General features: G+C 34.1%; 9 protein-coding genes and 1 long non-coding RNA gene across 17 annotated transcripts; 4 read left to right on the plus strand and 6 right to left on the minus strand.

Moving 5' to 3' along the window:
* Nucleotides 1-84: 84 nt before the first annotated feature.
* LOC105702891 (ras suppressor protein 1) lies at nucleotides 85-4,582 on the plus strand. 2 transcript variants are annotated; one of them, XM_012430831.2, is made up of 8 exons: nucleotides 85-344; nucleotides 943-993; nucleotides 1,264-1,384; nucleotides 1,504-1,622; nucleotides 1,700-1,782; nucleotides 1,861-1,975; nucleotides 2,057-2,189; nucleotides 2,269-2,441. In XM_012430831.2, the coding sequence occupies exons 1-8, from the start codon at nucleotides 200-202 to the stop codon at nucleotides 2,351-2,353; spliced, it is 852 nt and encodes a 283-aa protein (XP_012286254.1). In that variant the 5' UTR covers nucleotides 85-199; the 3' UTR covers nucleotides 2,354-2,441. The 2 variants fall into 2 exon arrangements, with proteins under 2 accessions (XP_012286254.1, XP_012286255.1); XM_012430832.1 differs by lacking the exon at nucleotides 2,269-2,441 and adding an exon at nucleotides 4,499-4,582 and having other exon boundaries at nucleotides 200-344.
* LOC105702890 (nuclear envelope integral membrane protein 1) lies at nucleotides 3,163-5,850 on the minus strand. 2 transcript variants are annotated; one of them, XM_012430829.2, is made up of 8 exons: nucleotides 5,563-5,845; nucleotides 5,074-5,192; nucleotides 4,741-4,963; nucleotides 4,494-4,660; nucleotides 4,194-4,409; nucleotides 3,987-4,111; nucleotides 3,592-3,753; nucleotides 3,163-3,525 (listed from the first exon to the last, which is right to left on the minus strand). In XM_012430829.2, the coding sequence occupies exons 1-8, from the start codon at nucleotides 5,654-5,656 to the stop codon at nucleotides 3,402-3,404; spliced, it is 1,230 nt and encodes a 409-aa protein (XP_012286252.1). In that variant the 5' UTR covers nucleotides 5,657-5,845; the 3' UTR covers nucleotides 3,163-3,401. The 2 variants fall into 2 exon arrangements, with proteins under 2 accessions (XP_012286252.1, XP_012286253.1); XM_012430830.2 differs by having other exon boundaries at nucleotides 3,505-3,538; nucleotides 5,563-5,850.
* A 355-nt stretch (nucleotides 5,851-6,205) lies between these two features.
* LOC105702889 (tubulin epsilon chain) lies at nucleotides 6,206-8,605 on the plus strand. Its single transcript, XM_012430828.2, has 9 exons — nucleotides 6,206-6,347; nucleotides 6,508-6,740; nucleotides 6,809-6,924; nucleotides 7,002-7,190; nucleotides 7,362-7,613; nucleotides 7,680-7,826; nucleotides 7,896-8,045; nucleotides 8,118-8,292; nucleotides 8,363-8,605. The coding sequence occupies exons 1-9, from the start codon at nucleotides 6,323-6,325 to the stop codon at nucleotides 8,507-8,509; spliced, it is 1,434 nt and encodes a 477-aa protein (XP_012286251.1). The 5' UTR covers nucleotides 6,206-6,322; the 3' UTR covers nucleotides 8,510-8,605.
* LOC105702892 (charged multivesicular body protein 5) lies at nucleotides 8,491-10,148 on the minus strand. The gene is made up of 5 exons (XM_012430833.2): nucleotides 10,058-10,148; nucleotides 9,796-9,885; nucleotides 9,301-9,618; nucleotides 9,001-9,228; nucleotides 8,491-8,915 (listed from the first exon to the last, which is right to left on the minus strand). Exons 2-5 carry the CDS (start codon nucleotides 9,862-9,864, stop codon nucleotides 8,865-8,867), a joined length of 666 nt encoding a protein of 221 aa, XP_012286256.1. The 5' UTR covers nucleotides 9,865-9,885; nucleotides 10,058-10,148; the 3' UTR covers nucleotides 8,491-8,864.
* A 76-nt stretch (nucleotides 10,149-10,224) lies between these two features.
* On the plus strand, nucleotides 10,225-12,200 carry LOC105702893 (mpv17-like protein 2). 5 transcript variants are annotated; one of them, XM_012430835.1, is made up of 4 exons: nucleotides 10,510-10,567; nucleotides 10,713-10,790; nucleotides 11,082-11,244; nucleotides 11,319-12,200. In XM_012430835.1, the coding sequence occupies exons 3-4, from the start codon at nucleotides 11,086-11,088 to the stop codon at nucleotides 11,736-11,738; spliced, it is 579 nt and encodes a 192-aa protein (XP_012286258.1). In that variant the 5' UTR covers nucleotides 10,510-10,567; nucleotides 10,713-10,790; nucleotides 11,082-11,085; the 3' UTR covers nucleotides 11,739-12,200. The 5 variants fall into 5 exon arrangements, with proteins under 5 accessions (XP_012286261.1, XP_012286260.1, XP_012286258.1 ...); XM_012430838.1 differs by lacking the exons at nucleotides 10,510-10,567; nucleotides 10,713-10,790 and adding an exon at nucleotides 10,225-10,278; XM_012430837.2 differs by lacking the exon at nucleotides 10,713-10,790 and having other exon boundaries at nucleotides 10,398-10,567.
* A 97-nt stretch (nucleotides 12,201-12,297) lies between these two features.
* On the minus strand, nucleotides 12,298-16,392 carry LOC105702888 (N-acetylneuraminate 9-O-acetyltransferase). The gene is made up of 11 exons (XM_023432470.1): nucleotides 15,968-16,392; nucleotides 15,802-15,898; nucleotides 15,473-15,731; nucleotides 15,130-15,387; nucleotides 14,793-15,028; nucleotides 14,507-14,722; nucleotides 14,115-14,436; nucleotides 13,772-14,011; nucleotides 13,352-13,642; nucleotides 13,039-13,257; nucleotides 12,298-12,564 (listed from the first exon to the last, which is right to left on the minus strand). The coding sequence occupies exons 1-11, from the start codon at nucleotides 16,080-16,082 to the stop codon at nucleotides 12,439-12,441; spliced, it is 2,379 nt and encodes a 792-aa protein (XP_023288238.1). The 5' UTR covers nucleotides 16,083-16,392; the 3' UTR covers nucleotides 12,298-12,438.
* An 81-nt stretch (nucleotides 16,393-16,473) lies between these two features.
* Nucleotides 16,474-17,719, minus strand: LOC111673980. The gene is made up of 3 exons (XM_023432471.1): nucleotides 17,476-17,719; nucleotides 17,226-17,404; nucleotides 16,474-17,150 (listed from the first exon to the last, which is right to left on the minus strand). Exons 1-3 carry the CDS (start codon nucleotides 17,617-17,619, stop codon nucleotides 17,033-17,035), a joined length of 441 nt encoding a protein of 146 aa, XP_023288239.1. The 5' UTR covers nucleotides 17,620-17,719; the 3' UTR covers nucleotides 16,474-17,032.
* Nucleotides 17,720-18,039: 320 nt separating this feature from the next.
* Nucleotides 18,040-20,180, minus strand: LOC105702897 (putative inositol monophosphatase 3). Its single transcript, XM_012430843.1, has 6 exons — nucleotides 19,832-20,180; nucleotides 19,249-19,500; nucleotides 19,031-19,182; nucleotides 18,823-18,940; nucleotides 18,652-18,751; nucleotides 18,040-18,556 (listed from the first exon to the last, which is right to left on the minus strand). The coding sequence occupies exons 1-6, from the start codon at nucleotides 20,076-20,078 to the stop codon at nucleotides 18,412-18,414; spliced, it is 1,014 nt and encodes a 337-aa protein (XP_012286266.1). The 5' UTR covers nucleotides 20,079-20,180; the 3' UTR covers nucleotides 18,040-18,411.
* Nucleotides 20,181-20,285: 105 nt separating this feature from the next.
* LOC105702898 (ubiquitin-conjugating enzyme E2 W) lies at nucleotides 20,286-22,978 on the minus strand. 2 transcript variants are annotated; one of them, XM_012430844.2, is made up of 4 exons: nucleotides 22,643-22,978; nucleotides 21,124-21,474; nucleotides 20,944-21,019; nucleotides 20,286-20,850 (listed from the first exon to the last, which is right to left on the minus strand). In XM_012430844.2, the coding sequence occupies exons 1-4, from the start codon at nucleotides 22,664-22,666 to the stop codon at nucleotides 20,837-20,839; spliced, it is 465 nt and encodes a 154-aa protein (XP_012286267.1). In that variant the 5' UTR covers nucleotides 22,667-22,978; the 3' UTR covers nucleotides 20,286-20,836. The 2 variants fall into 2 exon arrangements, with proteins under 2 accessions (XP_012286267.1, XP_012286268.1); XM_012430845.2 differs by lacking the exon at nucleotides 22,643-22,978 and adding an exon at nucleotides 21,661-21,889.
* Nucleotides 22,005-22,646, plus strand: LOC105702899. The gene is made up of 3 exons (XR_001104323.1): nucleotides 22,005-22,136; nucleotides 22,224-22,462; nucleotides 22,528-22,646. It is a non-coding gene; the product is annotated as an uncharacterized LOC105702899 (long non-coding RNA).
* Nucleotides 22,979-23,418: the final 440 nt, after the last annotated feature.

Consider the following 23,418-nt stretch of genomic DNA (forward strand, 5'->3'; position numbering starts at 1 on the left):
GGTGCGATCGCGCGACCCTGCCCGTGAGCAATCTCCCAACTCATCTCTGTTGATAATCACACATCATGGAATCGCATCGAGGAAGCACTCTTGGTAATGCCTTGTTCGTGGCGTTCCAATAGTCTGCATTCATTGGTCCATTCGTAGTGGTGGTATCCGGTGTATTTAAAGTCCTGACGTGCCAGCAAGTGCGCGCGCAATGAATCAAGCCCCAGTTTCTTGCATTCCTGCCGGGAAGATGTCAAAAGCGAAGAAGGTGATCGACGAAGCTCGGGAGATCCAGAATCCCGAGCTGGATCTGGCCGATAAAGGCATCTCCACGTTCGAAGAGATGCCCGGCTTACGTGAGTACCCTTTGGTCTCGATTGTCACACTCTGGCTCCTCTCGATCACCAAATTTGGCGTCTTGTCACGACTGGTTTTTTATCGCAATGGCTGCCGCCCGGCCGTCTGCTTCGGCGCATGGGAGGGTCCACGCATGCGCAATCGCCCATCTGGCGCGTTTGAAATATGGCGGGAGCAGCAATGCAATTTGAAATGCATTTCAGTAATCTATCATCTAGATCATGTTTACTATATAACGAGATCTTCTAATATATACCCATAATTATAAAAATGGCCTACGTAATTAGTTTTTATTGAAAAAATAAATTTACATTGTTGTAATGTAAATGCGTGCAATATGAAGTATGAGATAATTAATTTATTTTTAAATTTTATTACTTAGACGTTTTATAATTGGGCACATATAATTATATAATTCAGTACACAGTAAAAATCTCCAATGTTCTTGTCATATTTGATATCTTCACCGCGTTAGAAATTGTATTTAAGATGTATTTATATAAATATTCTGTGTAAATTAGATGGTATACTAGTAATAACCATTTTATGTTTAATGTCGCTGTCAAGTTTAAATTACAATGTTTGTATTTTTTTCAGTTAATATGCTGAACATCACCCGATTAACATTGAGTCACAATAAACTTCAAGGTAAATAAAAGTGAAGGCCTCTTGCATGGAAGATTCCGATTCTTGGCTGTATCTTTAATATCGATAGTATAAATATATTAGCAACATCAACACCTGGTGGTGTGATAAAAAATTATAATTCACACGTAACAAGTTAATAAATCTATTTATACTTAAAACATTACAACTACTTTCCAAAGAAATAACATGAGAATGAACGAGATAATCTTTGAGATGATACATTGTACAAATTTTAAGCTACAGAATCAGTTTATCGTTTTTCTTTTTCAGTTGTCCCACCGGGCCTTGCTAATTTGGTTAATATAGAAATCCTCAATCTGTTTAATAACCATATTACTGAATTACCTATTTCTCTATCTCAGATGCCAAAGTTAAGGATTCTTAATGTAGGGTAAGCACATTATTCGATCGCACCTCAAAAAGTGAAGAAAAAAAAAATGTTTCTTTAATATTTACATTTATGCATTACAATTTATATATATTTGTTTCTAATTAATATTATGAATTCAGAATGAACAGGTTAAACGTTCTTCCACGAGGGTTTGGAGCATTCCCTGTTCTAGAGGTTCTAGACCTGACATACAATAATCTCAATGAAAGAAACTTGCCTGGAAACTTTTTTATGATGGGTATACACCAATACTGCATGTTTTAAATTAAAATATCCAATATGGTATATTATATTGAAATTATAAAACATTTTTAGAAACACTACGGGCGTTGTACCTGGCCGACAACGATTTTGAATATTTACCACCAGAAATTGGACAGTTAAAAAATCTTCAGATTGTACGCATTTGTTTACTATTGTATTAATAGCTATCAGACTTTTAATATGTTAAAAATAATCATTGAATTTTCTTATAGCTCGTGTTAAGGGAAAATGACTTGATTGAATTGCCAAAGGAAATTGGAGAGTTAAGCCGTCTACGAGAGCTCCATATTCAAGGGAATCGTTTAACTGTCTTACCACCAGAAATTGGTATTACAAACAACTATGATTGATTAATATTATTTAACTTATGTAAATACGGACGGTTCTGTCATAATGTATTCTTTGTAGGGAATTTAGATTTGGTCAGCAACAAAGCAATCTTCAGAATGGAATTTAATCCTTGGGTAACACCAATTGGTGATCAATTGCGCGTGGGAATATCTCATGTCATGGACTATATACGTTCCGAAACGTACAGATAGTAAGTTATGTTTATAGATCATTCATTGATAGTAATATAATTGACATTGCATATTTCAAACTGAATTTCTTCTTATTAGCGTTTACAATCGCCACATTAGTGCCAAAGGACCACCACCACCTATTGACAATGACAAAAGCAAAAAAATTTCGCGTTCTCATTAACATGGCCCTATCAATTTAATGATACGGTGTTCTTTAAGGTGATATGAAAGTGTGATATATACGTACCAAAAAGTCAAAATATTTATAAAACTTTTCTCCAAATTGGGTGCACCGAATTACCTGAAACTTTAACACGTGATTATGGAGGCTCTAAGGAAGGACGCATTGCTCGTAAAATTTCATTTTTCGAAAAAAATTTTGCATTTATCTTGGAAAAGAATAAAAAAAGCTTTTTTTCTCGAAAAATCAAATTTCACGGGCAGCGCGTTCTTCCTTAGAGTCTCCATAATCACGTATTAAAGTTTCAGATAATTCGGTATACCTAGTTTGGAGAAAAGTTTTATAAATATTTTTACTTTTTGGTACGTATATATCACACTTTCATATCACCTTAATTCCGTGGCAAAGAATAACATTATCTCTTTTAAGTCACTGCCAGTTACTACTAATTAATATCGATAGACATTCAAAGATTAGATAGTGCCTTACTCGAGTATAACGAATATTAAAAATACTTAATAAGTCAAACAATTAAGTAGACAGATCGAGCACAAATCTGTAATTTCAATACTTTACATATATTTTTATACACTACAATTATTATTAGCAATCTTTTAGTTTATAAACTGTAATTATTTATTTTAAATCTGTGTATTAACGTTACAAAAACTAATTAAGTGCTTTTATATGTATACACGTACTTTATTAATAAACTGATATACAGTTGCTGTAATTTTTGCAAATAGTTCACATCTTAAACACCTATACTCAATCATAATTAAAAATTAGAACAGGAATTCAAAACTTGATAAAGTTTGTAAAAATTGTATTTTTACACCTGTTACACCAATTGGGTAATACAGGAATGCATATTTTATAAAAATAAATTATTTATATCCGACATAAATGAAATGATCATACAAATCATTTGACTGTATATACAATTAATATGAAAACACATTACTTTCTCTATCACATCCCTTTTCATTAATTTCACACTATATATGTTGATATACTTTACCATATTTTAAGACGTACATTTCTGTCATCAGTCATCTTCTTCATTGTCATCAGTGTATTCAGATTCTTCTATGATCCGAGAAATCTCTAAATCGTGCTGTTGGACTTCACCATCAGACAAATGTGACTCTCCTTCCATAAATTTTGCAAACCTAGAATTATAATCTTAAATAAAGAAAAATTATACAGTATTTTAATTTACAATGTAAATACAATACCTTATTGGATCTTTCAGTCTTAATATGGTCTTCCATTGATTACAGTCTGGACTGGAACAATGTTCTCGTAAATGAGATAAAGCCTTCTTTGTTTCTACAATACCTTCCACTTGATATTGATCCTCTGTTAGTAATTTTCGTTTTTCAGGAAACATAATTCTCCTATGAAAATGCATATGGCTAAAATTAATGGATGAAGAATAGCACGCTTAATTTTATTGAATTACTATCCATATAACCAATGAAATTAATTTTACACATATATTCAAGGAACTACTAAAATATCTAATTGTAAATAGAATACACATCATTTTTTATGAGAACTTTATTTAAAAAAAAAATACAAACTTATAATTAATCATTTTTGTATTTAATTTACTCGAATTACAACTTACCAATATCTCTTTCCGCTATGTATTAGAACAATTGGAAAGTTATACATAAGCAGAATTAGGACACAACATGAAACCGATGCCTCGTGAAAGTGGCTGCTATAATAAATCATCACTAGACTCGAAGCCTAAATGATCAAAATACATAATTGTAAAAAGAAATATAATTTGAAGTTTAGAATTTAATAGAAGCAAAAAGTAAAACTTTACCTGCAAGAACCATTGTATAATTTGCTTTGTCCGTTTATTAGTGACAGGACCAAAACGATAACAAATGATGAAACTAATGAATGATGTTATCAAGATGTACCACATAACCCAATCGCGATACTGCACAGCTATTAATTGAGCGTTTTCCCACAAAGCTTGAGCTACATAAAGACTCATCGTCCATCCAGTTGCGACCATTACATACATAAATTTCCCCTGTTTTGAAAATATTTACACTGTGAAAATTCATACATATACTGTACAGTATTAAAATATTTGCTAGAAATAATTTAAATTTACCCTAGGCAATAATTTACTGATGAGGTATATTATGATAAGAGTGGACATCGTGATGCCTAATAGCATTCCGGACATATAGTAAAATAAAGGATTGTGACTCAGCCTACGTGCACACCAAAATGTGATGATTCCTGTGACCATTGCTATAACTTTCCAGACATCAATGGCTAGTAATAAATCATTCTTTAAGCATGTATAATTTAATATTTAACATTAATTTATATTACTAATTAATTAAAATACTGACGAGTCAATGTCATTGAAACTTGGTACGCGACATTGTTATATGCAGGCGTAAAAATCCCAATGCATGTTTCTTCAAAAGGATTCAGTCTCATATTCCTAATTTTCTTTGCACTAAAGATATTGAATCTCCAAGATCGTTGATCCTCTTCATACTTCTCTTTTACTTCAACAGGAGATTTTCCATCAAAAACTTCATAATTATCTAAATTATTACTCAAGTGTATCTATGATAAAATGAATGTATTATTACATTTATGCACAAAGCTATCTTATAACATTCTAATGTTCAAACAAATACTGATTTTTTCTCTTGTAACTGCAAATACTACATTACCATTATAGTTCTCCAAATATGAAATATATGTTTTGGTTTCTTTCTGTGACAGAATATATCAAAGGACGATGTTCCGCGCATTAAAATTTCCTTGGTTTCTCCAGGTTCCAAAAAATGAACTGTTAATAATCATATAAAATTATTTATAATTACTTAATAGAACCGAATACGCAAATCTTCTTTTAATAGTTTACAAAATGAGACCACAAATAAAAGTAAAAAAAGAACTGATTCACTTTTTAGTGATATAGTTTAGCATAAATATAAACGACATTAAAACGATGTAACAATTTTCTGGCATTTACAATTATCGTAAAATATCACACCCATGATAATGATAATCAAACTGCAACATTAAATTGACCTATTTACACATTTCTATCAGATTTCGTAATAAATAGCGTAGATTTATTTAATATAACATGTTATCTGCATTTAAAAACTAGTAAGTTTCCAATGTCGAATTTTAGGTTAGTTCGCTCAACTCACTCGACTTCCTTGAATCAATTAATTCCGAATAAATACTAGGGTATAACATAAAGAGGGTTATTAAACAGCCCGCACTAAGTACGGTTCCCTTCATTTTCTACAATAATATCTTCTTTCTGTTACAAAAGTTCACTTATTCAACTCATATCCCGTGCGAGTTCATATTCTTGGATGCACCAAATTCCCGCATTAACAGAAGCACGTGTAAAAGATATTTGAAAATCACGGCTGCCAACAACTCTATCGGACCCAGGCAAATCATATTTAAAAACTAATCACAATTCTTTCGCTTATTTAGAATACTTTAAGAATATTACGCCTAAAAATCAGCGGAATATTTTGTAGAATTATTTCATTATGTATTTACACTGCGCTAAGATTATTTTTTGGATGTTATAAGAAATATTTAAATCGTGCACTTTCCAATAGTACATTGAACAATGTTGGCTACTCTACAACCGTTTGAACTCTACCGGCATAATTAATCACGCAACCAACTTGTGGTCCGTCAAAAATGGAGAAATAACATGTGTCAACGAATATACAAAATTACAGAAATAAACATGGTCTGATTCTGTACAAATAAATTTTAAAAAGCTACACCTGCCATTCTTAAAAGCGGTCTCTTACTAATGATAAGATAATGAGGGAACGTTGACATAGTTTTGTAGTGAATCGCTGTGGTATAGAAATGAATTAACAAAATGTTCCCCTGTACAAAAGTAAATGAAATCTAAGTTCTAATTATTCGCTAACTATAATGAGTCAGTTTATTACTGTACAAGGTAAGTTTTGAGAAAATGTTCTTTATATATTTATTATTGATAATGTACTATAACTAGTGTAAACTGTAATGAACTACTTTGTAGCGGTATAATATTTGTTTTCTGAGAATTGTTGGCAATGAAATATGTTCGTCGGAAGTATTGATACACGTTATTTTAGTTGGACAATGCGGTAATCAAATTGGTGCAGCGTTTTGGCCTTTGGCTTTGCACGAATATGGAATTCAAACATCCTGCGGTGGCGTGAATTTACTGAAAACTCAGAGAGATCACATTAAAAACTTTAAAGATGTATTGGATGCTTTTGATAGCTTTTTCTATGTACCGAATGGTAGAAACAACGTATCATTTAACACCATCGGAGATTTGAATGAAGCAAAAGTAAAAGCAAGGGTAAATTTTCATAAATTAAATGTCCATTATTATGAAAAACCAATTACTGTATAATATATATTTTATAGGCCATCTTAGTCGACATGGAAGATAGCGTTATATCCAGATTCAAGCAAGGACCTATGCGTGGACTATTTGACCAAACATGCTTTGTTGCAAATTATCCAGGCTCTGGAAATAATTGGTGAGCCCATTTTAAGCCCTGTAATATAAGTCTTAACATTGCAGTTTTTTATATTACAATTTACTTTCAACTTTCAGGGCCATTGGTCATTACACTCACGGAAGAGAATATCGAAATCATTTACGTAACGCAATAAGGTTATCTGCTGAGAAATGTGACCAACTTCATGGTTTCATAATTGTACATTCTTTGGGCGGAGGAACTGGATCCGGCTTAGGCACGGCAACGTTAAAGTTGCTAAATGATGATTATCCTCTTGTAGACAGGTGTGATATTCCTCACGGTATAATTGTCATAATTTCATAATCTTTATTATATCAACATAGTTTTCAATATTACACTATTTGTTTAATGCATTCAATTTGTTCGTAATATTAAAACAACTTCTCTTTTTTGAACATAGTATTTTCTTAGTATCAAGTTTTAAAATATTACAGATTTGTCTCATGTGTTTATCCTGCTGGATCATCGGACGTTGTTACTGCTCCTTATAATGTTTTACTAAGCACACACGAGTTAGTGGAACATGCTACATGTGTGTTCCCAGCAGAGAACAAAGCTCTTATGGAAATTTGCAGTGCTCAAATGGAGAAGAAAGAAAATGCTGATCAAGCAAAATATAATGCAATTTGCAAACCATATCACGATATAAATAGTGTTATTGTTAATATGCTTCTCCATTTAACCAGGTAATTTTTAAGCTTTGTTAACACCTGTAGATCAACTTAATCTCATTAACTGTTTGATATTTCTAGTGGTTCCAGATTTTCTGGCAATTTAAATGTTGACATGAATGAATTAGTAACGAACCTGGTTGCATACCCACAATTACACTATATTTTTAGTAGCGTTAGTCCTGTTACTCTTACTGCACCAACTAGATCTATGGTGCAAGGAAGCAAGTATGTACTTTTCAAGTACATCACTCTACAATTATGTTTCTATACATTCAATATTTGATAAAATTGAAGGATGTTCGATGAATTGTTCACCAATGCTTGGGCACGGAATAATCAGTTGATTAAAGTGGATCCGTTACGAAAAGGATCTGTGATACTCGGAGCTGCACACATTGCAAGGGGTAACCCATCTTTAACCGACATAAGAAGAAACATTTTGAGGTTCAATTTCTAACATTACTTATGTACAATATATTAGTCATAATGTTTTAGATAAATTTAATTTCATTACAGATTTCAAAGCAAAGCCGACTTTACACCATGGAGTAAAGACATCATGAAAGTAGGACTATGTTCCGTTCCACCATCAGGACATACCGCTTCCCTCATTTGCCTTCTAAACTCATCCGCCATGTCTTCAGTATTTAAAAACATTGTTCATGAGTTTAACAGACTGTATCAAAAAAAGGTGATAAGAAGTCAGACATGTAATAAATGTAAGTTTATAACTGCAGTACTAAATTATTTATGGATTTTAGGCTCACACTCATCACTATATACAAATCGAGGGTTTCGAAGAAGGGCACTTTGAAGAAAGTAGAGAGTGTATTACCAGCCTGGCTCAACAATATACAGAGGTTCAAAATCAAAAACCCATGAACATCTCTAGATTACAGTTAATTTAACCAATTATATTTATTAGTAACAAAAGATTGTGTAACAGACATTATAAGAACCGATAAATCACTGACTTTTAAATATAATATGCATTACTTACGAAACGTGTACCTAAAACATGCAAGCAATTGAAATACAACTCCTAAATAGTTATCGAAACAGCCAAGCTTGTTGCAAGAATTAGTATGGCAAAATCTGCATATCTTTTGCTACTTATGTTTATAGTTTGATGTAGATTGTAACAAGTTTCTTGTGTAAAGATACGTATCATAAACCCAGGGAGCACCCATTGGCTTTGAACGTGCCTGTATGATTAATTGGCTTATAGCAGATTAAGTGGCAATGACAACAAATGTAAAAAATTTAAGTAGCTGGTATTTGTGGTAATCCAAATTCATCTACCAAGACACCGTCCTAAAAGAATTCAAAATTAAATGTCATTATTTAGAAGGAAATGTATTCAAACAAATTACAGCTATAAAATCATTCAAATACTAACCTTATTTCTAATTGAACTCGCACCAGGTTCTTTATCCGGAGCACTAGGTGCTTTAATGGCATCATCCAAATACGAAGTATCGTCATCCAAAGCAAGATCATCACCAAGAGCATCTAACTCTGCGGCAAGTTCATCCTCATCAATGTCAGGTACTCCGTAAGTTCGACCCATTGCCTCTTGTACCTCATTAGCTTGTTCTAACATATCCGCTAAATCGTCTTGCATATCCTGAAAGGATAACAAATAATGAGTATTAAAGCCACAATATTACGAAAGTACTATTAACATTGTTCCACAAACCTCAATGTTATCGATATTTATATTTTTAAACTCTTTTTGCATTTGCTTAACCCCTTCTTTCATGGCAACAACGGTAGCTTGAGTGTCCTTTAAAGTCTGTGTAGCGTAATTGGCCTGCTCCATATTGAACGCCTGTTGACGTAAATTATCAACTTGTGATTCGTACATTTTCCGTTGTTTAAGAACTCGCAAAGCCTTGGCTTTAACTGCATTCTTTGCAGGCCCCTCTCTCATCTTCACCATTTGATCCTTATATTTCTTGAGTTCTGCATCAAGCCGAGCTATTTTTTTCTCTGCCGAGTCTGCTCTACTGTCGACCTAAATTTAAAGGTAATTTAATCACGTTTCCTCCAGTGTATTAAGCATTGCAATGTCTGATCTCAAACGTGGGAACTTTTAATCAATCTTGAAACTTGTTAAACTCAACATCGAAATGATTCATCATAAAAGGTCGTCTCATAACCTATCTATTAGACGTTACATGCTCCTTCTTACCCCAGCAATGCAATCAGTTATATTTGGCGGTGGTTCCTTAGATTTTGTTCGTCCAAACAATCTGTTCATCTTTTCAAATCTAAAGGTAACCTTTAACGTAACAAATTGTCAAATTAATCTCGACGAATTTTGACACCGTCGACCCAAAGAATATTAGCAAAGAGTATTAGAAGTCTTATGGGACCTTCCGCTCTATCTAATACTCTTTGATTTCTGTATCTGTATCTTTTTGAATTTCAGCCTTTGGCTAAAGGTCCAGTACCAATGGTTTAAAGTTTTGTTAGTTGTTTATTCCTTCCTGCGTAGTTCCTGTTGGCCGTGGTCTGACTTTACTTTGCGTAGACCCTTCTGCTACAAACGTCAAAATTCTGTATCTATCATGAATACTAAACGGAGAAGAAGAAAGTGCCCATATTCAGAATTTTGCAGCTATTAAAAGCCACTGTCACTTAGCGGGCTTCTGCCGAAACAAGTTCACATTTAGTATGGACACATTCCTTATTACTCAAGTTCGAACATTACCTACCGATTTGTTAATGTAATTTACTCAATCAGTATGTTTACGCATGCTACTTCACACCAGTTTTATAGTTACTGACATTAAATGCCGTATAAACAATGTTTTACTCCAAATTTACCGACGTAAAATGCCGTTTACAGCGCTTAACAACAGTAGCTATAAAACTGATTTAAGGCAGCATGCGTAAATGTACTAATAATTTGAAATTTCAGTTCCTCGGGTGGATCTCTTTATTTATAAAAGTATATAAAGGTAACATTATTTATTATACACAGATATATTTTCATATGCTTATATATCTGTATATAAAATATGCGTACCAATATACACAGTTTTCACACATTATATAGTATTATTGTCTACATACCAATCACATGCCTTGGTGCCTTTTTAATAGCTGGTTTTGAGCCCGTTCCAACATGTTTTACATTAAAAATGTTTAATAGTTGACAAAAATTCCATCAACATTATTAAGGTTGGTTCCTGCTTCGTAACCTGGTGTAGTTTTCATTCTAATCAAATTGATAAGAATTCAATTAAATGTGAGATAATCTATGACATAATACATAACCTTTCCAAACGCTATGGACATGTGTTTCGACACCGGGTCTACTAATTTGGCTCCTGCACCGTTTATACATCTTTATAAAGATATACATTTCTAATGTATCGCGTAGTTCTAAGTTGACTTTAATTAAAACAGATCATTTCAAAATTGCAATTGAACCTTATATAAAACGATACATAATGTTTGTTTACCTTCCAGAAAAATGAATGCCGTTAAAGGAATGGGTTTATTTGCCAGTCGAATCAGCGTTCTAAGGGATCAACTGTTCTCCAAAAAGAATTTATTTTACACGAATGTAGCCATATCCATAAGCCTTTCAGGAATCGGTGATATTTTAGAGCAACACTACGAAATTTTAAAGGTAATACTTAATATGAGAATCATTTCTGGGTATCATATTGATTAGTTTTCTCTTAACCAAATTATGTAATACAGGAGGAATTAACTTGCTGGAGTCCAACAAGAACTAGAAACATGGCTATATCTGGAATGTCAATTGGCATTATTTGCCACCATTGGTACCGTTACCTAGACTCGAAAATAAGTGGACGAACAATTGGTATTGTACTAAAAAAGGTTGTTATTGATCAGTTGGTCTGTTCTCCATTGTGCATAGCAACGCTATTTTTTACACTGGCCATTCTTGAAAAAACTAGTTTGAGTAATTTTAAAGAAGAAGTTAAAGGAAAAGCACATAAACTTTATGTAGCTGAATGGGTAGTATGGCCTCCGGCGCAACTGATTAATTTTTATTTTTTACCAACAAAGTACAGAGTACTTTATGACAACACAATATCCTTGGGATATGATGTCTACACAAGTCAAGTGAAACATGACAAGTCACAGGATACTTAATACCAGATAAAAATAATGATTAGCAAAGTTAGTGCATTATAGTATTTTTAAACCTCCAAGCTGGCAGACTATCAGAATATGAACATTAAACGCATTGAAGACAGCTTTAAATGACTTTAAAGGATTATTTACTCTTTTCTTTGAAGATTCTCAAGTCTCGCTCATGCATAATAAAATTACAAGTTAATCTATCTCAGAGAGGAAGAAACGGAATAACTCCGTAAAAAATTATGTTTCCTGCTGGCGGGAAGTGTGTGACGTTTTAGTATTCGTAATTATTTGCAAATATTAAACAAACATATATACAACAAAGACATAACAAGGAATGGAAGCGATGCTGTCCATAATTTAAAAATCTTGATTGTATATTTTGCATTTTGTACATACTAGTCGATTAAATTAAACAGTCACATGGATTATAAATAAGTAAAAGGGAAAAAATATACACAGTGATTCACCTAATGCATTTTTTCATTACTTAATGCCTGATTGATTTATTTCCACAATTGATGTGTTCCTCACCCAGGAAAGCAAGGTGAGGAAAATATTCATTTAGAGAACGTACAACCTGTACGTAATACTTGTCACATCACACATTTGTTGATGACATCTAATATTTACAAAAACTGCAAGAAAAACTTGCTTCAAGAAATTACTTACTAATGACTTAGGGTTACAGCGAAGAAACTGTAACGATGTTTTAAAACATTCCATCATGAATGCCAATGGGTATAAGGACGGCGATGAATAACAGAAAATTACGGGCTACCAACCTCCAGTCATTTGGCACAGCATAGGGCGCTAATAAACGCGTCAATCTGTGAATCTATGTAAAAGAGAAACAAAATGAATCGTTACTAAGTGTGTAAAATATTCCAAGTTATATTAGAAAGTAATACATCTATCGCTGATCTTACTCGAAAAGGAATATTCATGAAACAGCCAAATAAAAGTTACAAGAAAGCTACAGGTGGTCACATATAATTTTTAGTCAATAATTATCTACTACATAAATGCACAATTAGGCAATTATGTTTATTAGTTTTGAGGATTTAAATGAATATGTAAATCAATACGTAATCAGATTTTAAAGTAGAAAGTATTTTCGACGGTTATTTTAATTTCTGTCTTTACGGAATTTAATTGTTTTCCCATAAAACTTTGAAATCTAAATAATTCATAAATGAAAAATGATTTAAACAAATCTAGATGAAAATGTCGGAAAGTTATATATCTAACAGATCAAGGGGTTACAAAATGAAACATAAAGCTTGTATAATTAAATGTACCGGATACTTACTTCATGACTGGCGCATATAAAGATGAAGGATGTAATAAGTAAATTCAAAACTGGAAATCTAGGCAGAAGTACCAAAACACCATGAGAATCAGCTGCCAGCCAGACATGTCCTTGGCTGACGAGAGATTCTAAACTGATACGACCTAAGCCAGCTAGGAGAACAGAGTGCTTTCCTCGCAGTGCTAGAGATGAGTTACGCAGAATGATATACCCCACAATCTGAAATGACATTTCGACTTACACTTCAAAAACTCGCACTAATCATCAACTTTTTAGAAAAACAGAGCAGTAGTATACTGAATTTAAATCATACCGGAATGAAAGCCACATAGGAGTGAATTTCTTCGCACTCAGAGACCGATAAACAGAGTATCGTAAAGGTGGTATAGGCCGCAAGGGATGCAAGTCCTAAGACAGGAGCTAAAGCAGTCCCTGGAATGTGATCTAGCCGTTGCAATGCCAGCATGCCAGCACCAAAGACAAAACCCCAGGCTACACTGTATCGATCTACTCTCCAACGTGACCACCACTCTCTAATGTCATCGTCAGTTGTTACGAACAATGCTTTCCATGGACGGGTTACAAAAATTTTTTCAAAAAACACCTACAGATAGATATTACACATTAACTAGTAAAATTAGTAACAAAAGGATAAATAGTTACCATCTTACGTGTACAATTCAGTACGAGTACTAAAATTACGTTTAGATGACATAGTATTACAAATAAGTACCTCCGACATATAAAGCACTGTGATAATTGAGAAAAGGCCCAATAGCTTTATCACTAAGTAGAGTAATGCTCGTGGACTGTATTCAACAAGATTACCAGAATACACTCTCGGTGGTAACCAGACCAATGTAAATACAACGAGATACCAAAAGGAGACCAATGGAACAAAGTGGTAAAACTGGTATGGCCTGTTCATACAAAGGCAGAGAGAGACTGTCAGTAAGTTCAGACGGAAGAGGACCTGAAATGTAAGAATTCACACTAAGTTAATATATATATGAGTTGGAAATAAAAATGAAGACTAAAAATATGTCTAATCGTTGATGGAATAGCGTTCACCTTACCCTCATGAATCTTACTAAAGAAATATCACCACGCTGCCAAAAATAGCAGAAGTGCCCGTAGCCAGAAAGAAATAAATATGCAGAGTTGATTAATCTCAGATGCATGTAAATTGGTAAAACGTTTCTGGCACCCGTTACATGATATATTAGGACCACGGCTTGCATGAAACCCTTCCACTCGTCTGTCTGTTCGCGATTTAATGCACGTGGCCCACGTTCACAGTCTTCGGTGAAGAAAAGACCAAGTGCTAAGATATAACCCAGGGGTAGCCAAAAACTAAATTCACTATAGTACTTATTTTCCTTCATGAAGAAATTCGTCCTGAAAGATATCAGATGTGAGGTGATCTATAAATGCTATAAAAAAGAGAAATAGTTGTAACCATACACACCTGTCACACAGGTAAAAGTATGCAAATATAATGGAAAGCAAAGCAAGAGACGTGATCAAGGTATAATAGTCCTGCGACTGAGTTTGTTCTACTTTTGAAGCATCCGTGGGGTTTATTTCCTCAGCTCGTTCAATTTCTTCGGTTGAGATTCTCGAGTAGGTAACACTTGTTTGAAACAAGTTCTTGTACAACCATGCTCCACCACCAATCACTATACTGAGCGAGACAATGTGATTATTATCATGAGACACAGAATTACATATTCAATTAGGCTGTAAATAGTTACCATAATCCAAGGGCGGAAAAAGTAAGAAGCTGCAAAGTAGTTGCTGCTTCTGGATAACTACAACAGCTTCCATCGTCGAAATTCATATGATCGTTGCAATGAGTGTTGAGCAATATTTGAACTTTGTGTCGTAGTGACAATGAACTAGACAAATACCCATCTGGACTCTGCTCGAGTACTCCCGTACCAACTAATCTACTGCTTTCCCATAAATGTGCTCCACTATGAGATAGTATCTTTCGACACAAAAGCACTCCAATGTAAGCAATGATTGAGACACATTCAACAATTTCATTTTAAACAATGGAACAAAAATGCAACGATGACGTTAACTTACCTCGAAAGATGCCTTATTACATAGATTAATTTGTGCATTGTCTATAGCAGACAAGTGTATAGGAAGTCTTTCCTTCAAAACTGGATCCTGCATTGTCCACAAAAACCTTGATCCCTTTCGTCCTAGCGCATCCGCTGGTTGCACCAATCTAATCAGTCCAGAACTATACTCCGAGTATAGTCGCATGTCACTAGCATTATTTCGAAGTATATCAGCTGCTGCACAGCCGGCAACGATCATGCTGGGTGCTTCATCATTCTATAAAATATGAAAAAAGGTCTGAATGTACATTTGTAAGTGGACCTTTCAGATATTTGAGTACCGATAAAAGTATACATGCTACCATCCATCCTCTAAAATCCTCAATCATTGAATTATCTAATGTAGGCCTCCATAGAAACTGGACCTTCAATCTGAGTTGTGCGTCGTCAAATGTTAAATCCGAATTCTCAGGTAAATTACTCAGATCAGATGCTTTGCCATCGACAATAAATTGTGAAACAAATGTTTTATACAATTGTCTAATCCTTGTATCTCCACTAAAGACAAAGTGATTATGATGACCCATAAAAGCTAAGTATCGAAGACATCTGCGACTGTCTCTACATCAAAATAAAATCTATCAATGGTAATTCTTAAGACAATGCTATGTTTTCTGCACACGATATTTACGTCTGAGTGTAATGATGCATCATACAACCATATGGTTGCCATTCTTTATCCCCTTTATAACGTCCTTCTGTTAATAGCCATATACACGAGTCACTGCCTGAAATATAAATCTCATTTAGTTGGGGACTAAATTTGACAAAAAAAAATATAAACAAATCGGCCTTACCATATATTAAATGCATCACTCCATGGTATAATATGAAACATATTACAAGAACAGTGGCCAGTTTTTTGGCACTGGCCACTGTTATGAGACTAATGAAATACTCCGCTGATGTCATCGGTAGAATATTAAAAGAAGACTGTCAGATGTCATACATGGCTGTTTAAAACTTAAAAAGATTTAAACTCATCCAATTTAAAGATCAACGAAACTACAGTATGCTTGCATTTTATGTAAATTACATTTTACAATAAATAATTGGTCTTTGTACAAGGAACATTGATTATGCAATTGTAGCGATTCGCGTGCACACCGTTCATCCGATTAAGCATTAACGAGCTACTTTTTCCTTCACATTTCGCAATCTTTAATGGTTACATGTAAATAAAACGTGTTATTGGACTGCAATCAACCGCAATGATCCAAACTGTCAAACACTGATTTTAAGGTTAAAAGTTCCAGACTAACCTCAGATTTGGCGGGAATTTTAAGTATTCGAAAAATCGTCCTCAAATCGTAAATTATTTAATGTACATACGTAACGACAGTAATACACATGTTTGGGTTACTTAAATCTAACAGTACAACATTAAAATTATTATTACATCGGAAATAAGTAATAAATAGATATTCGCGCGACAAGACTTATATAATAAACGAGTCCATTATTTGTATATCACTGAATATGAGATGTATGAAAATTTCTTTCTGTATGGTAACAACAGTTTAAACACTGCTTTTGATTTCTGAAATATGCAAAAGTAATAATCCTTCGATGGTACAATAAAATTGATCAACGGTTCACTTTTTGTCTAAATCTGAATCATTTCAACATTTCATTGTCAATGTATCAAAATCTGTTGTGTACAAAAATGTTTTATAAAGTTTGTCATACGTGTTTTAGTTAATTGATTGGTATAGTCAAGTTATTTCAGCTTCAAAGAGATGTCTGATATGTAATGTTTGTTATAACTTAATGATAATGTATACAATGTGCACCTATGATTGTATGACTATACGTAGTGCTTGCAAAACAATTATACCAAACAAATTAGTAAAAGACAATTTTCATTGAATTTTATATAGCTTCATCTGTTCTTTTAAATCATCCATTGTAAATACTTCAGATCCACTACTGTTCTGCTTAAGCAACTCAAGGGCTGTTGCTAAAGTACGTGACTCCAATCTGTAAAACCATTAACACCACCACACAGTGCGTTATTCATTTATATTCACATTTTCCTATACAAGAATAGCTTACTCTTTCTCCTTGTTCAATTGCTTGGACGTTAAGTTTTGTTCTACCAATCTTTGTCGAGCTAATTTAAACCGTGCCTGCAGCCCATATTCTAGCAGGGAATCATCCTCCGTATCCATTGATTCGTCATGGTTGTGCTCATCATAAATATCTTTCTCTAGCATTGAATTCAAGTTTTGAACCTATCGACGTCATAAAAGCTAATGGTATACATTTTCCCTAATTTCTTACATGCAGAATAAATTTTTCCTACCTCAGCTGTTTTGTCACTTGGGCTCCCAAAATAGATCCATGCGGTTAGGAATACGATGGAAAATGAGATTACTAGGCTAATTATGTAAAACCACGATAAGTTTAACAGTACTATCTCGAAGTGGTCAAAAAAGTAGGTAAACATATTTCACAGAAATACCTATGACGTATAAGACTACAAATGGTACGAATGAAGCGTTCACACTTCTTGTCACTCACGCGTTTGAGGTTATACCTCCTCACACATGACTATGTACATACTTCACTTAGCACGTACTTTTTTTTTATGGTGGCCTGACCTCTCTTTCGACTTTCCCCGAACCAATTGTGCATATTAATCATATACAATTTTATTTTGGAAATTAATTAAGGAACGCATTTCTTATATAAGAAATAATACTAATAGCTTGCTTAATTATTTTTAAATATTCTTTATTTCTCTTTTATATTTATATTTTTCTATCTATCTTGCGGTGTTAACAAAAAGCAATTATAACTCTTATTACAAGCAATTACTAAACATTTTAATCATACTTAATTCAACCTCTCTTGATCTTAGTCATTATTATTACATATTTTTGTTCTTTATTCCGTGTATAAAAATGTCTACAAAGAGTTATGAACAATTCTCAATATTTACAATTGTCACTAATAAATATTCTCATGACTTAATAAATATTTGTAATTAAACGGCATTGAGTCAATATTGTACAAAATTTGTGTGTTGTATAAAACTTGAATTTTACATATTGATAAACGCAATGTTATAGTATCATGGAAGTTCCTTCTTTTCTCGTCAACCTGATTTGTCTGTACAAACGATCTTAGATTTTGTAGCTAGTACTTGGAACACATTAAATCACTATTGGACATTAGCGATTTAATAGCAAGTTCCAAATATAAGCTTATTTATGTACACATTACTTAAAACATGTCATTACACGTGCGAGCTCAATTTACCATGGTACCAATTATGATCTTTCATTGTAGCTAGCAAACCAAGACTTAATGATGTGGAATCTGTTGGGCCAAAAGATATATCAGGTGGCCCAAATAAAGGTGTTACCGTTCCACCAAGAGCTCTAGTAAAATAGAAAGACAAATTAACTTAATCTATTATAGAGAAATCGAATCTTTTATGTACATGTTTATTAGACTTGTTGTTCCACTTAATTACCTGATTATAGCTGTTCCAGCACAAATGTCCCACTTCTTAATTGCTGTTGTGTGAATATAGGCTGTGGCATTTCCTACAACGAGCTCTAAAGCCTTGTACCCTACAATAGAAAACCTATGATGATCAACTCATTAATTGACAGTTTAAATATCATGACTTAAAAGTATTTACCAGCCCCAGCAGCTGAGATCACTTGAACATCTTCTCCGAATGCAGCTTTGGCAATTGTATGAACTTGACCAGCATGAGACCGAGACACAGTCAATAATGGAGTTTTGTTCTTCTGTGGCTATTTTTAACAATAAAAGAATTACCGTCATCCACAATCTTCCAAATCAAAGTTACAGACCAAGAATACTGAAATCAGATGTGTCTTTACCCCTGGAAGATTATTTAAATTTTCCGATGATCCATGATCAATCCATGACCAGTATGTTCTCTTTGAGTCAAATGGTTTATGAATTACACCTATCACAGGTTCTCCCTTAACAGTGACGCAAACCATTGTTGTAACGTATTGTAATAGGTCCTCTAATGTAACAAAAAGACTCATTGATGATACAAATAATGGCATTACTCAAGCAAAGGGTTAGTCACCTGTAAATTCTTTCGTAGCATCCAATGGGTCAATCCAGACAGTTACATCACTAGCGCTCACAGCAACATCTTTACCTAAATGATCCATCTCTAAATCCTTTATTGAAAACTTGGAATCTGGCATGGGTACATGATCGCAACCCACAGACTTCTCCTCTGATATCACAATTATCTTTGGAAATGCTTCTATCAAAGACCGATACATTGTGCAATGTGATCTGTAATCTGCTGTTGTAACCGGATCGTTTACACCTGTTAACGTTAAATATATGAAAACGTGTATCATTAACATGAATCTGTACTCAATTATATGACACAGTAAAAGAATTAAAACTTGGCGTTTAGTACTATCGCAATATAGTAATTATAATTATGCCGATGTCATTATGGGAATACAAGTGTTATATTCCTTGCAGGTGCACTTAAGTAATTCATTATTGTAATGAGAACCGGTTCAAGAAATATTTATCGCCTAAGACACGTGTTAATGCTGATAGCATTACAAATACGATTAGGAATACAGATTACATGATCAGCTGATGTGACAGTAGGTTGTAGCTAACCTAATTCGAACATCACATACCCTCTTTAGTTTTTCCTTTACTCTTAATTGTGATATGCGCCTGATCGTGCACGGTTATCACTTCCAGTCCTCCGAATTCCGCAGCGCGAATCGCTCCGGCGAGAAGAGCTTTCATTGATATTACATTGCGATTGTCAACATTAAGAGCCGACTCTCTCCTGCTGGCGTACAAATAAAGAATAACAAGACACGCAATTATCACCACAATTCCGATCTTGTTAATGCGTACGTTTGCGCCTAAATACATCTTCTATCGGATTATCCCAAACGTCAGCGGTAATTCTCTCTGCTTTTTTACAATTCTCTTTTAAATTGATCGCGACCTAACCTCTTCAAAGCTCGGCGTCTCTTGCCGCCATCTTTAAAAATCACCCAGTCTTAAAATAGCCTTAAAATTTAAAAGCAGGTTAACACTGAAAATTCGCAAAGTATTGGATGAAGGAGAAACGAGGACTCAAAATAATTTCCTAACTTTATTAATTTCAGAACCACATCGTCGACTGGTCGCCGGACAGAATGAGAGAACTTAATCAATAGAATACCTTCATAAGCAATGCAGCATTAAGAGAAGTGGTGCAATTACGCCGTAGCAGATCATGCGAATGAAACGTAGAGTCCTCCACTATGGATAACAACTGTTTTCCCTTACATTTATATATATTATAGTTCTGTCCTTCTCTCACTTAATACTAGTGCTCTACAATTTAACGGTATTTCAACGATATAATTTCCACGTCATTATAGTTAACGCTGATAATTTACATCTGAATAATTCACAGATTCAACATTGCCGGTACACTTTGTTACAGTAGTTATTACCTCGTAGACTTTGACTTAACACATTCGAGTTTCTACAGTCACAGTAAAATCGGCTCTTATAATTTTAATCCAACAACGCTACGTTGAGAGATCCTTATTACCAAGCAGCTGCATCAGCTCAAGAAACCCACGGTGCTCCTTTAATCACTCAATTTTAGATAAATTTCCTTTGGACAGCCTTCTTCACTATACGCTGTCATCTAGTTACCAAAATATTAAATTAATAAAACGTAGAGAAACGAAATTTCACAAAGAAAGCACCGACAAGGTAAAAATGTTATCATTAAACTCACCATGATACCACCACTTTGTCTTCTTTGGATTTTTATTACATGTTTTTACGTAGATAGAATTATCTGGTGGCCTTTTCTGAAAATATTGGAGATATAAATTTATTAAATATCAAACATATTGCCCATACATTTGTCTCATTGTTGGACATTTCTTCATACTTTGGGATTTATTGTACTCACTTTTTCTTTGCAGCTACTCAACATTGAGACGATGCTGAGACAGACGCTTTGCACGCTAAGGGCAGGTGACCAGTCATCTGTTAAGATGGACAAGCATATGTGTCCATTGCTGTAAACGTGCGGATGAACAGGAATGTTGCCACCAATAAAAGTGACTTCTGGGGAGTCAAAGGGATACTTTGAACTGAATTTGAATTGAAGTTGGAACCTCTCTCCCTCATACAGAGTTCCCTTGGCACCTTCCATGTGTACGATCCATTGGGTCAAATTCTGACCTGCAAGGTCTCCATCAACGTGCACCCCAGGTGGTGGCTCCCGTATCAAAGACATCAACTCCTTTTGCAGTCGTTTCTGAAATTTATTTCATTCAATGTATCTCACACTGCAGCAATTGTTGTTCATTAATTTCAACGATCTTTTAAAATAGTCAAAGCCTACGACGGATAAATAAAATAATGAGTAGCAAGGTAACGAAATTTCTTTCTTACTCGGTACATAAATTACTGATAGTGAATTTAACTGGAACTACTCACGTACCCAAAGAGGTAGTGCTTTATTTCAGCAGTGTTCAGTTAGCATTTTTGAATTACACAAAGTTTCATTAAATCGCAGCAATATTAAAATTAATCTGATTCAAAAGCAATTAATCATTGCCGTTGCTATATTTATACAAACATTTAAAGTTTAAAGTCATTTTGGATTTGCACAGGATCTTTATTAATTGAAGCTAAGGCAGTAACGATATTTTAAGTTTCGAAAAGACTAAAATTTAATAGTCATTTGCACATGACATTATATTTTGGTGCAGCTTAAATGCGACGCTGTTATTTTTAGCACGGCACATTCAAAGTATGCAGTAACTCTTCATTAAGTTATTGCACCATCATTATAACTACTTCTTACCAATAAGGATTGTATTAAGTACAATGGTCATGAAATACGAGACCGAGTTGAGAGTATCATGGGGTTTAGTGTCACTATTGAAAATTTAGAATACATAATTATAAATACAGGTACTGTATTAATAAGACTTGTAAACTTGTCTTACGACTTAGAAATACATGGAAAATTATTCTTTGACTTCATGGCAACCTTTCAAGTTGGTCGTCAAGGATTCCCCACAAAGGATGGAATAAACGTTAAGCAATTACCGGGTGAAACGAGTGATTACAGTAAATGACACATGCTGATAACTCCTAAGTGTGTGCGGCATACACTGACGGAAGGTTCGGAACTCTCTGTGAAAATTAGAAAATATTGGAAAATGTCTGCAGACCACTATGAAGCAAATAATATCAGATCTGAACTGGTAGAAATAATTAAATGGACCTTCCAAACGGTGAGCGTTAAAATTTTACAGGAAACACCATATTGCTGGAACAATAAAGAAATCTTCATGCTCAGAACAGAAGCGTCAACCTGGCGACGAGCCTTCGGGAGAATTCGTGGAATAATTCGCTCAAGATACGCCGAAAAGGAAGAGGAATTATTTCCAAGACGAATGTAGATACCGACTTACCTTCGACGGGGACATTGCCGCCATTGTCGTTAAACTGTCCACCGAAAAACATAACCGCTTCCCATCTCGGTGAGGTATTCGATCGGTTTTAACGAAGACAGATCCACCAGGACCTGTTACTTCACGAGTGCGAGGTTGACTTGACTTTCTGGTGCAACATTTCAGATCTTTTGACAGCACAGCTTACGAACTAAATTCCTCAACGATCCCCGAATCGAAAATATAGAGAAACTTGACAACCATTACCAGCCATTAGGAGATCGCCGCAGAAGCTGCGCTGAAGAGGTTAGTTCAACGTTTTGACGGGAGGTAGCGCTAGAATTGTCTTCAAAAGTGGAACATAACCTCATCCATTTGTCGCCTGCCTTCAATGATGAAATCTATGCCAAAAATTTGGTTTTTATTTAATTCCCTTATTATTATGTATTAAAATCAACGATGTTATAATATGAATATTTTAATTCTCCTATTTCAAAACCAATCCTAATAGGAATTTCGTGTTAAACGTATGTTTAAATGTCATAAATATGAAAATGCGATTAAAAACACGTGGCAGAATATTGTAACAAGATAATAACCTTCTTCTGCCTGAAAAAAAGCGTAAAATAGTTGAAGAATTTTCATTATTGAGTGAAAAAGATTAACTTTATCAGTTATTTATATACCCTAGACGTACAAAATAATAGATTGGTACAAAATGTATATTTTGAAAAAATACAAGATAAAGCCGATATTTCGTTAGTGCTACAGCGACAAGAAGAAAGAATAAGAGGTTT

The sequence above is a fragment of the Orussus abietinus genome, unplaced genomic scaffold (genome assembly GCF_000612105.2).
Source record: "Orussus abietinus isolate OABI.00-Male unplaced genomic scaffold, Oabi_2.0 scaffold324, whole genome shotgun sequence".
NCBI lineage: Eukaryota > Metazoa > Arthropoda > Insecta > Hymenoptera > Orussidae > Orussus > Orussus abietinus.